Source organism: Macrosteles quadrilineatus, unplaced genomic scaffold (genome assembly GCF_028750875.1).
Source record: "Macrosteles quadrilineatus isolate MER2022 unplaced genomic scaffold, UCM_ALF_1.0 Scaffold_8__2_contigs__length_117827958, whole genome shotgun sequence".
NCBI classification, from domain to species: domain Eukaryota; kingdom Metazoa; phylum Arthropoda; class Insecta; order Hemiptera; family Cicadellidae; genus Macrosteles; species Macrosteles quadrilineatus.
This window is the reverse complement of record NW_026542601.1, coordinates 56,093,094-56,111,489: the sequence shown is the minus strand read 5'-3', so window position 1 is coordinate 56,111,489 and position 18,396 is coordinate 56,093,094. Positions and strand designations below refer to the sequence as shown.

General features: G+C 33.0%; 2 protein-coding genes across 2 annotated transcripts in view; one reads left to right on the top strand and one right to left on the bottom strand.

Annotated features, from left to right (window-relative positions):
- Positions 1-8,277: 8,277 nt before the first annotated feature.
- Positions 8,278-16,190, bottom strand: LOC129000399 (uncharacterized). Its single transcript, XM_054427364.1, has 5 exons — positions 15,998-16,190; positions 14,122-14,357; positions 13,223-13,325; positions 10,350-10,462; positions 8,278-8,418 (listed from the first exon to the last, which is right to left on the bottom strand). Exons 1-5 carry the CDS (start codon positions 16,041-16,043, stop codon positions 8,278-8,280), a joined length of 639 nt encoding a protein of 212 aa, XP_054283339.1. The 5' UTR covers positions 16,044-16,190.
- A 162-nt stretch (positions 16,191-16,352) lies between these two features.
- LOC129000398 (xanthine dehydrogenase-like) overlaps positions 16,353-18,396 on the top strand; it is a 46,634-nt gene continuing 44,590 nt past the window's right edge. Inside the window, exon 1 of the mRNA XM_054427363.1 lies at positions 16,353-16,361. Within this exon, the coding sequence (XP_054283338.1) occupies positions 16,353-16,361 (9 nt within the window). The remainder of the gene's footprint in view (positions 16,362-18,396) is intronic.

Sequence of the window (18,396 nt, the reverse complement as noted above, 5' to 3'; positions counted from 1 at the left end):
ATCTCTTACCGTTTAAAAATCGCAGTAGAAAAACTGAATTTTCCATAGTAATATTGTAACTAGTTTTCTAATAAAACAGCCAAAATTCGTCTCTAGATGCACATTTAATGGTGCATTAACTGAAGGACACAATTCATAATTATTGATACCCTGATTAACAAACAAGTCATTACGTTTTACTTTGTGAAAAACAGGTCTTATAGCTGATGAGGACAACCTACATGTGGCATTCTGTAGTACCATTGACTAGTCAATGGTAGTACTAATTTCAAAAAGTACTATTTTCTGTAGTATCTAATCGAATATGGTGTACACTTAAAAAATAGACTTTATTTTTACTTATTGGGCAGAACAAAAGTGTTTCAGGATAACTGCAAAGTGCTTATCAATAAATATCCAGGTAAGACCTTAAGTCATAAAGCTGTAAATGATTTAGTTAAGAAATTTCTGAAACTGGCTCAGTTACCAATGAGAAAAGAACAGGATGAAGGGTCCAAGATGAACTGACACAAGTAAAAGTAGTTGAACAATTTGTAATTAATCATAATACATCGTTGAGCAAAGTGCAATGTTTTATGTTAGAAAACTAGTTATAATTTTACCATAGAAAATTCAGTTTTTCTACTGCAATTTTTAAACGGTAAGAGATAGAAAGAAAACTTAAATACCTAAAATGTTTGTTAAAAAAGGACCTTTCACGTGGTATGAAATTTGTCATACCTTGCTATTTAAAAAATTTGAGTTTTCAGCTTTCTTTTATTCTTAAAATTTGAGATTTTTTAAAAATTAGAAAATAACATGGAAAATGCCCTTATTACAAGTTATTTTAAAGAGTAGATCAAGAATAAGCTTGGAAAGAAATTTGGCGCTGTTCCGTTCAGTAGTTTGGGTAATACGGTACTTAACTTCAAAGTCCTTTTTTAAAACGTTTTGACCCACCCTGTAAATACGGTTAAAGATAATTACATTTTTATTGCACCAAAATAGTCGGGGTGATTAGACCTTTAAATTGATGTATCACACAACCCATGTTTACATTTGAAAATTTCTCAAAAAGCACCCCTACCCCCCAAATTGGGCCCTTTTGGGGCATTTTTCGAAATTGAAAATAATTTTATTGGATTTGGCATGTCCAAATTAGGGGGAAATGAGAACAAACAAGTGTAAAAAGCCTTACCTTTCCACACTACAGATATGGAAAGTTTTCAAATGAACACCCTGTTATTAAAAGTAGTGATGGGAGAATCGAATACTTTAAAGAATCGAATACAGTGAATTCGTAGCCTCCCCTGTATTCGAATACTTTTACGAATACTTGTATTCAAACACCTTTGAGTATGCAAAGCATGGAAAATGAGTGTGTAATTCTTTTTTCATAATGCGACGGTTCTTTTGGCCACTGTTATTTTGTTTTACAGTAATTAATTCATTAATATAACTTATTCAATGTAATTTTAAATTTTATGATTTTTAAAAGGTACATTTATTTTGACTTATAATTATTTCATGGTCTGTTACAGTCTTATTAATGTATTATTTTCTATTATATTAACTAATTAATATCTTTAATAATATGTCTTATATTCATTTGTATGGATAATTTACATCAGATATGCATGTTATTTTGCCATGTAACTATATAAATCGGTTGTAGTTATAATAAATTCTATTCAATTGCCCTCTACCAGTAGTAACCTAATATTTTAAATAGGTATCCAATATATTCTAAATATTAACGATTAATAATAATCTTATGTAAATTATAGGGCTAATGGTAAAATTATAACGAATAGATGAAAACAAATGTTGCAGTAAAAACATTAAATACTCTTACGAATGCTACGGATTCGTAAGATATTCAAAAGGGAATTCAGTAGTTGAAAAAGTGTTGAATACATTTTTAGTAAGATAAGTAAACTGTTGTAGTTTGCTTGTTTATGAACATATTTTGATTAAATTTGGAAAATGCATTAATTTCATACTGAACTATTACATTTTACAAAAAAATACCTTTTTACCCTCCCTATTGCAGCAAACCTAAGTACTCGTTAAACTAATGTTATTTAAATAAGGAATAAATGTGATATTTTTAAGGAGACATTTTAGTGTAAATCCAGTCAGACAAATGGAAATTCGCTTAGTCTGCAGGTTTGCTGCGGCGGGGGTATTTAAGTTTTGCTTCGCAACGGGAAAAATCTGTTTCATAATCATTGAAATAGATTTTTAATAAATAATCTATCATAAAGATTAAATAAACCCAATAGTCCAGCATCTATAGGGGGTTGAGTATGCACTGAAAGTGTAACTCTTTTTGACTTTTGATTTTTGTTGGGGGCATCTTGGAGATGACAAAAACCGATGTTGTCGCCCTCCCAGCAGGTGCACAACTTGAGGGGAGGGGGGGGAAGGTGCTCTGAGACGAGTTCTAGAAAATCGCTCACATCTCGTGAACTAGACACGATAGAAACAAGCTCTAAACGGCATTGTATTACCAACTTCATCTGCTTTAAAAACGTATCCAGGAAAAGTTAACCGTATCTATAATATTAGTTGAGTTATTTAACAATTTATTTAAAAATTTGAATAAAATCCCCTAAATAACGTTAAACTACCCATTAAAACCCATTTAAAACAACAAACAGTACAGTTTTTCATCGTGCATAATATGTTTAACACGCTAAAGTGACTTTATATGGTAATTATATCGAAATATCACAACGTTATGCGAGGTTTCCGATGAAGCGGCACGGTGGCGCGGGTGACGCCGCTGCGTGGCAGAAATCAACGTGTAGTACAGACTTGTAAAAATTGGGTATGTACCGAAAGTGTAACGCATTTTGACTTTTGATTGTTGTTGGGGACACCTTGGAGATGACAAAAACCGATGTTGTCGCCATTCCAGCAGGTGCACAACTTGGGGGGGAGGGGGAAGGTGCTCTGAGACGCGTTCTAGAAAATCGCTTATATATCTCGTGAACTAGACACGATAGAAACAAGCTCTAAACGGCATTGTATTACCAACTTCATCTGCTTTAAAAAAGTATCCAGGAAAAGTCCCGTATCTATGATATTAGTTGAGTTATTTAACAATCTATTTAAAAATTTGAATAAAAACCCCTAAATAACATTAAACTATCCATTAAAACCCCTTTAAAACAACAAACAGTACAGTTTTCATCGTGCATAATATGTTTAACACACTTAAGTGACTTTATGTAGTAATTATATCGAAATATTACAAGGTTATACTGTACTAATTCAAGCTACTAGGTAGTCTTAAACATTTTTGAATATTTTTCAAGTGAGCTAATATGTTATTGTCCTGTTATAATATAGTTCTTGATATATATTTAGGATGTAGTAGTCATCAAATTAAAACATCCTATCATATTGACCATTGACCTGTGTAAAATTATTACATATTTTTCTAAACTTCTAATAGAAGTTAATACTAATAACTAATAAAAACTAATAAAAGACTAAATATTATTCTTAATTACTCAAACAAACATAGTTTGAGAAGGAGCTGTCTCATGTATACCCTTTATGGCCTTTCCATAAAAACCTTTTGTTCCTTTGGTTTTTTTTAATGGCCTTTCGTGTTTTTGGCTTGATTCTAAAATGCTTTTGAGTTAAGTTGTGGCAAAACTGAGCCCAACTTCTAATAAGTCAAATTGGAACACAAATTAATGATATTACAAAACTAACAAGACAATTGAATTTTACTATTCAACCTATATTGGAAACTTTGAATGAATCGCTGTTGGAAGTATGTAGGTTATTGAACTGGAAAGAATATTATTATTTCCTGGGTTGCATAAAACTCTTGGAAAGTACTCTTGCAAACTAAATATTCTTTGTGTTGATTGAAACAAATTGTAATTTTATCTGACATGTATTAACTCTCACATAATATTTGATTTCTTAGTCTATTGTCTTTTCCATTTATTGATAAATTGATAAATAAATCATTATATTTTCTAGCATAGCAAAGTTTGCTATCATTGTTTAAACACAGTACCGGTAATAATACTTTCCAGTTTTGTTACAAGTGTAACATTTTCTTGAAGGGACTAGATCTATGTAACTTAAAATATGGTTGCTGTGCTGTCATTATATTTTCTAGCATAGCAAAGTTTGCTATCATTGTTTAAACACAGTACCGGTAATAATACTTTCCAGTTTTGTTACAAGTGTAACATTTTCTTGAAGGGACTAGATCTATGTAACTTAAAATATGGTTGTGTAAAGTAGTGAAAGTTTGTGATGATTGTGGAAAAAATACAGCATTATACTTTTTACATAAAACATCTCTAAGAATTCAAGCTACAGTATTTTAAGGTCTAACAGTTGAAAAGTTATGGAAAAGGGATCTTCTGGGTAATGCATACAATTCATTATGCTTATAAAGTATAATTGCTTATAGAACTTAGGACATTTTAGTTTTTTAAGAAACTGCCTTGCAATGAAAGTTTTGTTAAACAAAACTCGCTATTTTGGTCTACGCTGTTGTAATTAGGACTTATATTTTTTTAGTTTGGCAAAAATACATTTTGTAGCAATGGAAAGAAAATAAATGTAAATTTTACTCCTACCGCTCAATTAAGAAATATCTGCAACCCTAATTTAATTTAGTCAAAATTAGTTTTACACCACAATACAATGTATTAACAAACTTCACACGTAAGGATTTAGTCCAGAAAACATCTGTTTGCCGCCAGTATAATCAAATGGGGTTTCATTACGTACTACTGTACTGTAATGAGTTTTTACCGGACACTAGCTGATTTTATTTAATGAGTGGTAATGAACAGAAACATAACAGGTTTTTTTGTACAGGTTTTTTATTGTTAAGGTAGCTTAGAGTAGTATGGCTTAAAATATTGTACGTTACTCGTTTAAAATTGTGTTTACTGGACTCGTATATAGTAATCCCACACCTGCCTTTGTCTCGCACGGGAACGACCACACTCGTCCGGTAATCACCTATTTTCAGGACTAGAAACGTAGTTTACTATATTCTGTGATTGAATATTTGTGGAATGGTACCTACTGTGTTACAATGGTATTACTACCCGGAGGATAGTGTATGTCCAAGTTTATTATTGGATTTTAAGCTTAAAAACAAATTATAATGACAATAATTTCATCAGCTGTTTCCTTGAGTAATTTCGTAGTTATATGATATACCGTTTTACTCAATATAAAAAAAACTCAGGAATTAAATATCTTTCAAAAGTTCAATTCAGACTGTCAGCTGTTCCAAATATCACAAAGTGTTTTCTCTCACATAATAAAACACTTCTAATTACTTCTAGTCCACACTCGTGCGGTTTCAATTTCAACGTACCTTATAGCTTTCAATTCAACATGCCTTTTAGATGTCCACACTCTAGCGTCACTTTCCTGCCTTTCCAGATACCTTTTCCTAATTAGATGAAAATGACATTCTATAATTCTTGTAGGAGGGATGGTGTGGCATATTTAGGGTTAAGAAAAGTTCCAAAGCAGTATTGCACGCCCCTTGAGGCATGCCTTTCAGCTGTTCACACTCATGCGTCACCTTCCTCACTTTCTACATACCTTTTCATAATTGAACGAAGACTACGCTATTCTGATAGGAGGGATGGTGCGGCATATATTCAGTGTTAATAAAAGTTCCAAAACATAAGAAATCATGGCGGACAATGTGGATGAAGAAGTAATATAAAACTCAATATTTTCTTGTTTGATTTGATTTATTTATTGATTTAATTTAAATTAATTTAATTGATTTTAATTCAATTAATTTATTGCATTTATTTTAATGTCCCACAAACAACATGAGAGTGATAATCTTCTATGATGTTTCTTAGTTATTCAATATGCTTCAAACAACTACCACACGGCCGACTTGTCAAAATTGTAAAGCAAGAAATCCAAGGCTGCTGAATTGTTTTGCGCTACGCTGTGCGCTATGGAATGGAGCTCCTTCCGACTCATTTCGGTCATGCCTTGACGCATGTGTCACTTGCGTCCATCGTTATATCTGCGCAAAGGCATGCGTTAAGAGGTATACACTTGGCACACACATAAGGGCAGGAGTGTGGACATAGCTGGTATATTAGTTATCCATCCATCATCTTTTGTTTTTATCTTTTCAGACTTCGTGCAGATGACTATGTGACGTTTACTCTCAATGGAAATATTCAAAAAGGTAAATTAACATCACCCAATCATAATAATATAGGAATAACTCCAAGCACATAATCCCTACTGTAGTCTAAGATAAGTTTGAATTGATATTGGTAGAATTATATGATCCCAGACCAATTATTGTAGAGTAAAATTGTGAATACAAGGGCTATTGGGAAAGTAATCTTCGGTCTGTAATGTAAAAATCAACTGTGTTATGATTTTTTTTATAGATAGTATACAGGGTGACAAAAAAGTCTGGAAACGGCTTAATATCTTTTTAACTAAATCTGTTAGAAAATTTAAACTTTTCACATCAACTTACATGTATAAAAACTACTTTTTCCAAGCATTTTCATGTTTTTACCTCCAGCAGGGGACGACCCAGTGAATTTACTCTAAATCATGCAAAGTTGAGCTTCAATGTTTGCATATATTAGACACAAGACAAACACAACCAAACTTCCACCTATAACTATCCACGTGACAATATATATTTTTTTCGGTTTTGAAGCTATATGTGTGGGGTTTAAAAATAATATGCTTCGGCTTTTAGTTGACCAGAGCTGTTAGTGCGGAAGACAGATAGGTCTTATTTGTTGCAAATTATTCTAAGGTAATGTCTCTCTGGCCTTGAGACACCACTGTAAAATGAGGGTTCCAAGCCCGTATAGGTCAGGGATGTTATCAACTTGGGTGCAATTTCACCTGTCTATGGCGGACAGCCCAAGTGGGTTCATCACCCATTAAAACATTATGATCACCTCACAACCCTGATGTTTGAAGATAGGTAATACTGTATGGTAACATTTTTAAGTTGAGGTAAGACTTAAAGAGATGTTTCTATTCAGAAACATAAGATTATCAAACAAGTATTCATCAGTGTTGTATTACAGTGGGTGGCCTGGCAGGTGGTACCAGTTTACTGTCCTATATCAGAGACATCGCCCACCTGAGAGGCACCAAGTTCATGTGTCGTGAAGGTGGCTGTGGCGCCTGCATTGTCAACCTCAGCTTCACAGATTCTGTCACTGGTGATGACAAGTCCTTAGGCGTTAACTCGGTAATAAACAATATTTGGCATGATCAAATCGATATACATGTAGTATACATGTTCAGAGTGAGTATACAAATTATTGTCATATATGTGATAATGTTGGTTCTCACAATGAAAAGCGTTTATAAAAACCCTTCTATGGTGACATTTTTGTATGCCTTTTACGCGCCGCAAAACGTGATTATGACTCTTCCGATAGGATACAACAACGTTGCATTTCATGTATCTAAAACAGAATTGCGTTTTGCATGAAAACGGCAAAACAAAAAGGTCTGTAAAAAGGGCTTAAAATATTATTAGATTTGTTGATGCAGCATGCAATTGCCGATTACTTTTCCACAAAATCAGCTGACAGGGCATGTATTGGGGTAATCTTGTCGGGGAGCGCGCTAACGATTGGTGGTAGGAGGGGGGAATTTCTAACATCGCTGCCTAGAGGCGCTTCAGGGCCAAAGTGACCTATTGTCAAGCTGTTCTGTTTAATGACATTGCGGATTGGCCAGCTTGTGCACTGAGAGGGAGGGGGGGGGGAGTATGTTAACTTGACACAGAATGTGTGTGTATGTAGTTTTTTTTTCTAAAATAATTTCAAACCATCATTTAGGTACCTAATCAACTAGTTATTTTTACTCAATTTAATTTCACCAAGTATGTTCTGTCTTGAGCTTGTATAAAGGATATCTATCAACTATATCAGGCATTGTGCCAAAACATAAATGTTGATATATGTATATAGTGATGTATATGTTTACAGAGGTATTACTCTTTGGGCTATGTGTGTTATCTTTTTAATACTATCTTGAATAAAACACAACTTATGTTTCAAGACTATTTATTATAAGATAAATTGAAATTAACATTGACTGAAATACAATATGGCTGCAGTTAATGAGCCGACATCTTGAATCCTGAATCGGGAATGCAATGCAAACCCACTTAAAAGAGAATACCGTACACAAAGCACAAAGAGTAATACCTCTGTAAACATGGACATCACTATATATACATATATCAACAATAAATAGTTAAGAGTTTGATTGATATTACTAAACACCTACAAAGTCTGGTGCTATTCCTCCGTAAACTATTCTTGGTTTAGTTAGAACTTTGAAAATGTTGGCCTTGTCAAAGCTAAAGCAGAATCCAGCGTTGACAATTGCATGGTCATTTTGGGCTCTTCTTAATACCTGTGGAAAGTAATTAAACATTAAGACAAGAGTTGCAATAACAACCTCAAAAATAAAACCTAGGTTGATAAATTGTATTTGTATTTGTATTCACTTTTGTTATATATTTGGTAATCTGTCATTAAATCAAAGTTGATTTGTATTTCACTTTAATAGATATCTGGGATACAAGCTATAATCATACTTACTTTTACTTTCTACCTCTATACATAGTATTGAGAAAGTATTGTTTTTGTAAAAAATTTCGAGTTTGAGTTTTGACTGGATATATCCATTTTGGGTCCCCCTGAACCCAAAAAAGTGGTTTTCAAAGTGATTTCTTTGTGTGTGTGTGTGTGTGGGTGTGTCTGTGTGTGTGGATATGGGTACAGAGCTACCACACCTGTAGTGCGATTTTGATTAAATTTCATATGTAAGTTCAAATTTAAATCCATGGTATCTCCAAGAATTTTTTTAATTTTTTGTAAATTTTGATTTTTAATGGGGATTTTCCCATAACAAACCATAAAATAACAAAAAAATCGGATTTTCTAAAAAATGGCCCAAACAATTTTGATGAAAATTTAGTATGTTAAAAGTCCTTTAGATTACGAACAAAATGGTACAAATCCCAAAACTTTTCAAAATTTATTGTGTCTTTATGTTATTTTCCCATAAAGTTACAACAAATCTGATTTTGGAAAAAAAACACGGTTTTGATTAAAATTAATGTGTTATGTTCCTTATGATTCTAAACAAAATAATGTAACCCCCATTACTGTAACAATTACATCTCAAAAGTTATTGCAACTTTTGTGATTTTTCTTACAAACCTATATTTATCCCCACTGCTTACCCACGATAAAGGTTGTTTACAAGCTTATGGGAGAAAGTATGTGTCAGATTACTGATACCGTTTATTTTACATTCCTGTGATTGTGAAAAAAGAGATTTCAATTTCAAATAGCAACCATACTTATATTTCCTTAATAGACAATTATTGTGATAAAAATGTAAAAATTGCACTTTTATTTTTAATGGTTAAAAAACGTTATAAGACCTTTATAAATTGCAGTCCACAATATTATTAAGGCTGCCAATCTAATACACAGTTTTGTGTGCAAATTATAGGTATTCTAAAATACGAGGCATGTTTTTTAAGTAAGCCCGTTTTTTAATTTCTCCGTTCCAGCGCTGCGATTTATATTTTGGACATTTGCGCTGTGTATGTGCATATATTGGCAAGCCTGCGCCGGAAATTCGGCAACAATTGGCCGTGTTTACATCTGGTTTCAACATTTTTAAATGGTGCCGCCAACTGAGACTGCCGCCGACTGTGAAGTGCAATTCAAGTGTAATTCGATTTTAAAGTGCTAAAGGTGTGAAATCTATTGAAATTCATTGACAGATTAGTGAAGGGTATGGCGTGAACATTATGAGTAAAGGAAACTCATAGAATAATGATGAGATCGTAAACCATCTGTTCTCTCTCACTTTTTTATTGACTTTACGTACCAATTCAACAGTAATGACATGGCCACCCAGCGTTGCTCATCATGAACATTGGTGCGGCCGTCTTTAAATGCCCTTACCCACTTTCGTACCATCACGCCACTCATAATGTTCTCGCCATACACTTTACTAATCTGTCGATGAATTTCAATGGCTATCACACCTGTAGCACTTAAAAATCTAATTACAGCGCGCACTTCACATTCGACAGCAGTCTCATAATTTGTGGCACCATTTTGAATGCTCGAAACCGAATGTAAACATGGCCAATTGTTGCAGAATTTCTGGCAAAGGCTTGCCAATAGATGCACATAGGCCCTACACAGCGCAAATGTCCAAAATGTCAATCGCAGCGCTGGAACGGAGAAATTTAAAAACGGTACTTACTTAAAAAACATGCCTCATAATAAAACCATATTGATGACCTTGTAAGTCCTAACAACATAAGTGCAGTCAAGAGGAGGAAATACTATGTTTGTGATGATTTTCTTGTACATATCTGTGGCTAGGAACTCAGGGAATGAAACTGTTAACATCTCACCGCTTCCAGAATCTGAAACCAAATTACCGGTACCTTATCTGTAGGTATCAGACTAAAAAAATAATGCTGCTGTATGTCTAAATCCTGATCTTTTTATAGAGAAACATGGACTTTCACACCATAAACCATAGAAGTTTATTTTGCAATTTGCCGTTCTAAAAATTTAGCAGTCCCTTCTGTTATTGGAATTTATATGGCACAATGTTATTTTCAACCATTTGAATGATAGTAGAACCATAATGATAGGTATAGATTTTTCCACTTAGTATGTTCAGGGCAAAAGATATTAAATATTTTTACTGGAATCAGCTTAATGAAACTTTAGTATGAGAATAATTAATTTAATTAATTGTAATTTCTCACAATAATTTATGTACTCTTATGGTATAACTGGATTCAAAGGTGCAAAATTGGCAACGCTGTAAACTACAAAAACTCTTCAAAAGCCAGGACTAATTTACAATTTTAATTTATCTCCCCATGCGTTACACATTTACCATACTATCATCAATGATAGTAATAGTAGTAATTGATTCTCATTCTCAAAATTGTCTGGATTGCCAAGTTATAGTGCTCTCCTTCAAATATGAAGGTCACTTGTTTTTGTTTGATTCCAAGTGAGATCCTTTCTGGTCCCAAATATTTTTTTGATGGGTTATCAATTAATTAATTAGGTACTAGAGAACCCGTTCGGCTCAATGAGCCGCATAGTATGAAACATAACGCCGCGGAAAACGTTATGCTTGAATTCGACCAATTCTGGTTACATCTTAAAGTTGTTTAAACACTTGTTAGAAACTAATTTTAAATATCTCTATTTGCGTCGTCAAGGTTCACCTACATTCACCTACCTACATTATTTCTGCTCTCGGTTTCAACTGATAACTTCTAATGAATGCTAAACGATCTGCTTCACTTCGAGTTAACATGTTGCAACAAAGTTTTTCCAGCATTAAAAAATAAAGAAAACTGTTGCCTTATTGATAAACTGTATTAAGTCATTTAAGTTGGGTCATTTTATTTCTTTGATTTGAGACATCCCCCTAATCAAACAAATTTTTTTCTGTAGAGAATCCTGAAAAGTGGGGTGATATATCAACCATTCCATGTGCTCCATTTTTTACTTACAAACTCTGGGTTACCAACTGGACAGCCATAATCTGCTTTGAATAGGTTAAAGTAGCAACACTATTGAAAGTTGGTATTTTAACGTGATGTCTGTCAGTCACAGAATATGCCCCGCATGAAAACGTTCTCACATTGTTCAGTGGAGTTTTTCTTTATACCTGTCCCAAAGTTTTGAAAGTATGGATTCATTTGTCGAAATAGGTTGGATTACTAACTCTTGTAGCTATAAGATTTAGATAACAATTTCCATTTTCTCTTTTTGAACAGCGTATATTATTTTCGTCTCCTGAATCATAATAAAAATAAACTTGACCGTATCAACTCGATCATTGACACTAATTCCTTCACTCATGCTTGTTCTAATATTGCCGCTAAATCTTTGAGCAAATGTGTTTTTGAAACTTCTTATTTTTGACTTGAAATGTCTGTTTTGTGTTGGTGAATTCAGTCAAAAAACGTTGTATAAGTTTGTTCAAGGAACTGGCAACATAACCTAGAAGTAAACAATCCATTTGCGTTTTTTTTTTTCAATTAAAGTATAGCGATTAATACAAAAGTTTCCAATAAAAACATAAGGTCCGCCAAGATTTGGTATAATCTTACTACTTGAACTTATCATAGTCAAGGCATTATTATTGTTTGTACTATATGTTTTGAGATCTGTCAGTGTCAGAAGTAAACATTTCTCGCATGCATTCATTTGATCTGACATTAGGCAAGTTTACTTTACCATTGTGACAACAGAATGTGTTTCGTATATTTTTTCATTTCCAAAGTAAGTTGCATAGCAGAACTGGCAAATATTATTCATCTCACCAAGTGAATGTGTATCTGGATGGGTACCTGTTAGAGACCTCTCTTTTTCTACTCTCCTCATACGCATAAGATATCTTATTATTAATTGTTTCCTCCTCCCTGAAAACGGGGGGATATTTCTTCTTTGAACTTGAGGCATTTTCTGTTCTTGCAACAAAACTGATTAACTGTTTAACTTGGTCTTAACCTACTCAATATTACAAACATTAATATTTACTCCCAAAAAGCTAATGGGTAATAAAAAGTTTCTTTTTATAAACAGCTTTTTTTTGTTTTTAAATTTGTTCTGTGTATTTCTTATGGAGAAAATCCGACCTTTGAGAGGGTCTCACACCCTAAAGAGTAGGAATTTTAAAATTCTAAAACCTTATTGCAAAACTACATATTAAGACAAATCTTTTGACACCTTAAACGTTTAAATCGGTCCATAAATAAGGGAGGAGTTGTGTTAACAAAAAACGGCTTCACGTATTATATATATAGATAGATAGATATAGATACTATTTAACCAAAGGTTGATGTTAGATAATAACAATATAAGGATTTGGATCATTCACTAAAAATAATTTAGAAAATGTCAATACCATTTATAAAAAGTTAAATATAACAGTAACGTAAGATTTTTATTTGCATTTACATAATATGTGTAGCTCCGAGCATAGATAATTTTTATTTAATGTATCTAAACTGAACATTGCTCTGTCTCAAGCTAACTATCACCAGTGTGTGTCTAAGTATATTTCAAAAACCGAGCATATAAATTACTATCACTATCTCTAAAATTATTTAACTCACTTTCTTAATTATTACTTTTCACCTTTAACTTACCAATAATCAGCTTGGCTCCAACTGTCTCATATATTGTAAAAAGATCAGAAGGAAATTTTGGATATTGGTGCTTGAAAAATAGGTTTCCAGCCAATGTGCCAACCTGTAAAAAGTGATTCTCCTTGGTACAAACATGGTCTCAAACTATCTTAAAGCACGGTAATATATCCACCAATCAATGAATTAATTCTGAGATGGGGACACTACCTAGGTGCGTATTCAACCCAAATATGAGCGAAGGATGAGTGTAGACTGTAGAATGATGTGAGATGATCGGTGTAGCTTTGTTACTGACTAAGATCAGCTGATTCATCAGTCAGGGTCATTTATTTAAAGCCCAATGATCAGGAACGTTGACTATGGATAGCCAGTATAACAATGACCTTACAGAAGTTGAATTGAACAACCTACAGAGTATGCTGATGTAAATTTTATCATGAAATGAGTATGACTCCATTGGCTAATAAAGAGAAGTAAATTTTTAGAAAGGATTAAAGCCTATAAATAGTTAATCCCATGTGATGTCGTGGAACGGAAACGCAAGGTAAGAGCTTTCACACTCTGCCTTCACCAAGAATCCTATAAAAGCTAAGAAACCCAGGTTTTGAGTCATAGCTTGACAATAACTGCATGGGTTCTAGCAATTTTAAATAGCAATCTAATAAGTCATACATAATATATGTATCCTGTGATAATGGAGAAATCACAATCTACACCTACAATAACAGCGAAATTGTGAACACCTACTAACAACTCCTCCTGTGGTCTGGTCAGTTCTTAGACAATGGTGTAGCACTAGAAACTTCCTGACTACACCACTGATAAACTCTGACAGCTTAATATTGAGTGATTTATAATATCACTTTGATTGAGTGATAATATCAAGTGTAAACGCTTACATTTCTCACTGGAATGTGCGCCACTTTCTCCATGTGCCTTCTAAGAGTGGAGAGGTACTTAAACTGTGCAGGTTGTAACGTGGCTACAGCATCAAACAGCCGCATTGTGTCTGTCAGAGTCATGTTGGCTCCCAACACTAGACTGTCTCCATCAAACCTGTGACTCCGCAGTGTTGCCACTCCGTTAACATCAATGTACGTCTCCGGGGGAGCAGGGTACTTGTCCTCTAGGATACCTGCAATATATAAATTAGCTGAGTGGCTAAATCAAATCACTACCGATACACTTAACTATATTTAGCAACCTTTATTTTACAGCTAATTCAAAAATGTCACAAGCCCTATTTTGGGGATGTACACCAAGTCGCGGTTATGCCCAAAAAGTACTTCATAACATGCCATAAAGGTGTGCCGAGTTTAGTTTTTCTAGTTTGGTCCGTTAAAAAATTAACAGGGGGTCTCCAGACTTTTTACTAACCCTGTATAAAGGTGTTTGTTAATAATGTTAACTGTTATTTATTTAGTATTCTATAAAGTAAACAATAAATTAAATAGATTGATATATTTATAGTTATAGTTCGGCTGCTTAGAAAACAACCTCCTCCAGCATTGGTTTAGCATTAGCTCGCAGGTCGTTTTCTAAGCGGCCGAGCTATAGTAGGTAAGGCCATACATTCAATCTAATACATAATTATATGAAAATAAACTCAAATAAACCTTAGATTTCCCACATGCCTCTGTCTTCTGATATAGATGCTTGTAATATATTTAATATCCACACACATTAAAAACTAAAAAGTAGAAAATAAATTATAAATAAAAAACTTGTTAAAACAAAACGTTTTCAAACCCACTAAAAAGTATAAAATAATTTATAAATAATATAAATATGTGGAGATTATAAATACTTTTAAGATTTAAAACGAAAAACGTGGGGTGCATGCAATTGATAATAATACTTCAATAGGTGAAGGTAATTGTAAATTACCTATTGCATGCACCCCACGTTTTTCGTTTTAAATCTTAAAAGTATTTATAATCTCCACATATTTATAAATTATTTTGTACTTTTTAGTGTGTTTGAAAACGTTTTGTTTTAAAAAGTTTTTTATTTATAATTTATTTTCTACTTTTTAGTTTTTAATGTGTGTGGATATTAAATATATTACAAGCATCTATATCAGAAGACAGAGGCATGTGGGAAATCTAAGGTTTATTTGAGTTTACCTAATGTATTTATTTTATCTAACTTTAAGTAATGTATTTATTTTATCTAAAAACTGCTGTTATATAAATCTTTTATCTTTATGTAATATATTTATGTTATTTAAAAATAACATAATGACGCATTCATGTACGATGTATCTGTACGTTCTGAATAAAGATTTGATTGATTGATTGATTGGTTGATTGATATCTTATCTTATTCAGGGAACATCATCTATACTTAGTGGGAGTGTCGATTTTCTTTCAAAATGTTTTTGAGTCCATGACGAGACTAATGGTTCTATAGGAGAAGGAGATAGAAGATGAATAGAAGTAGGAGGTACGGTAAGGTATAGGAAGGTAAGGAATACATCAATGGGCTCAGTTTGAACTATCTCGCTTGGATGTCTCAGGATGAGCTTGATGGAGACCTTTAATTTACGGACAACCCTGTATATTTTAATAAGCTAAGATTAATCCTCTTATGAAATTTCAAGTATTAAATGTATTAATAAAACGATTATTACATACAGGGACGAGGTTTGAGGTATAAAATATGAAGACTGTGGCTCAGCCTTTGCAGGAAATTTTACTTATCTTTTACATAAATAATTTTCTCATTTTTTTCATTGTCCTTTTCAAATTTGACGATAATCTTTATGGATATTACCTTGAGCTGTGTTCCCTCCAACTAACATGTATGTGCCTTCAATCATTGAAAAAATTTCAAATATTTCTTCAATCGACGAGACTTTATACCAGCTGCTATTTCGGTGAAGAGAAATAGACACTTTGGGAGAAGCAAGAGCTACTTCTGCAAAATGGTGTTCAAGATTTTCATCTTCCTCTGACTCCTGCTTACATTTGAAGTCTTTGCCATTTGGAATATGAAGTTTACACAGATTTTCACAAGGTTTTCCACTTTTAGTGCATATCTTCAATAAGTCCTAAAATAACAAACAGCATGTGCATTGACAGTTTTAAATGACAAACTCAGAACCCAAGGAACTTCAGACACCAAAATAATGAGAGAGGTATGCTGAACACTCCCCAAGCATAAGTTAACCAAAATCCCAAGCACAGTGTAGTTCTTAACTTGACAATCAGGTTCACATGACTATGCTATAGTTTTGCTCAATTTTAAAACGTTTTTATTAGGTCGCTTTCTTGTCCGCTACAAATTTTGCAACCGATTTTATACTAACTTCCCGATGAGCTAGGGACTTGAAACTTGAAACATATCTCACAAATGGAAGACAATGCAATATTATACAATTTAATTTTCATATTTCCCTTGGGCTACGCCCCATGGGCTTGTTTTTATTAAATCGATTTCTTGCAAATTTTGATACTTCCCGATGAGCTAGAGACTTGAAATTTGAAACATAGCTCACAAATGGATGTAATTGCAATATTATATCATTTAATTTTCATATTTCCTTTCGGGCTACGCCTCATGGGCTTGTTTTTATTAGCTCGCTTTCCTACAAATTTTGATATCAATTTTAAACGATGTTCCCGATAAGCTAGAGACTTGAAATTTGAAACATAGCTCACAAATGCATAACAATGCAATATTATATCATTTAATTTTCATATTTCCCTTGGGCTACGCCCCATGGGCTTCCAAATTTTTCAAGTTTACATTTTGAAAGGATGTAAATATATCAACTAATTTAAGTCAGCTGTAAATACTTAAATTTGACAGTTCGAAGAGCAGAGGTTAAGAGGTACAGGTTATGCTCCCAAGAGATTCTTTATACAAACAAACATTTCAAAATAAAGATAAACAATCTGATTGCAGGTATCAAGGTGTTTGTAAATAATGTCAATTTTTGTTTATTTAGTATTCCATAAAGTAAACAATAAATATTTCGAGTGAATGCATTGCAGAGAAGTACTATATTTCAGAAAAATTGCGATTAAATAGATTGATATATTTATAGTTTAGGCCATACATGCAATCTAATACATAATTATATGCAAAGAAACTCAAATAAACCTTAGATTTCCCACATGCCTCTGTCTTAATCTGATATAGATGCTTGAAATAGATTTAACATGCACACACATTAAAACTAAAAAGTATAAAATAATTTATAAATAAAAAACTTTTTTAAACAAAACGTTTTTAAACGCCCTAAAAAATAGAAAATAATTTACAAATAATTTATAAATATGTTGAGAGAGTATAAATACTTGTACGATTTAAAATGAAAAACGTTGGGTGCATGCAATTAATTGATAATAATACATTAGTTCAGTAGGTGAAGGTAATTGTAAACTATCTATTGCAAGCACCCCACGTTTTTCGTTTTAAATCGTACAAGTATTTATACTCACTCAACATATTTATAAATTATTTGTAAATTATTTTCTACTTTTTAGGGCGTTTAAAAACGTTTTGTTTAAAAAAATTTTTTAATTATAAATTATTAAGACATAGGACATGTTTATTTCCAGTTTTGGTTACTTTAAAACACGTTCGCTACGTACCGCAATAGTACAAAATTTTTCATTCATATGGACCAACGACGCACATATGCGACGGCCGGTTTCTACTCATATACTGCCTAGCAAATATATACATATATATAGCATACATATTTCACATTAAAATAGACTGTACGTCGCATATTTGTGTCAGTGTTCCAATGTTATGAAAACGCTTATATCTTTGTAACAGTCTATTTGAAGGCCTTGAATTCTCTGCAGTGGTCTACAGGGATGTCTGTCCGACAACTGCGTCGCTTGGTCTGTGGATATGATGATTGGTGACGTCATATGATAGTTGGAAAAACTGTTTTTAGCGAATTTCCCATATAGGGAATAAGCTATTACCGTAGTACTCATGGTAAGACCTGGACCCGGGACCGATTTAATTTTTTGTTTTGAGGTCCCTTGAGGCCAAAAACACCATCCGTTCAAATTCATATATATATATATATGTGTCCGTTAGCGCGATAACTCGAGCAAAAATCATCCGATTTTGATGAAATTTGGTACAAACGTGTAAACATACGTTTATTCAAACGAGTTCGCGAACGAGCATGATCGGACTATGGGAAC

Coding starts and splice junctions, on each gene's coding strand:
- LOC129000399 (XM_054427364.1), bottom strand. CDS start 16,043: ATGATTGAAGGCACATACATGTTAGTTGGAGGGAACACAGCTCAAG. Junction 13,326..14,121: donor CGCACATTCCAGTGAGAAAT/GTAAGCGTTTAC, acceptor CACTTTTTACAG/GTTGGCACATTGGCTGGAAA. Junction 8,419..10,349: donor CTCTTGACTGCACTTATGTT/GTTAGGACTTAC, acceptor TACTTTCCACAG/GTATTAAGAAGAGCCCAAAA.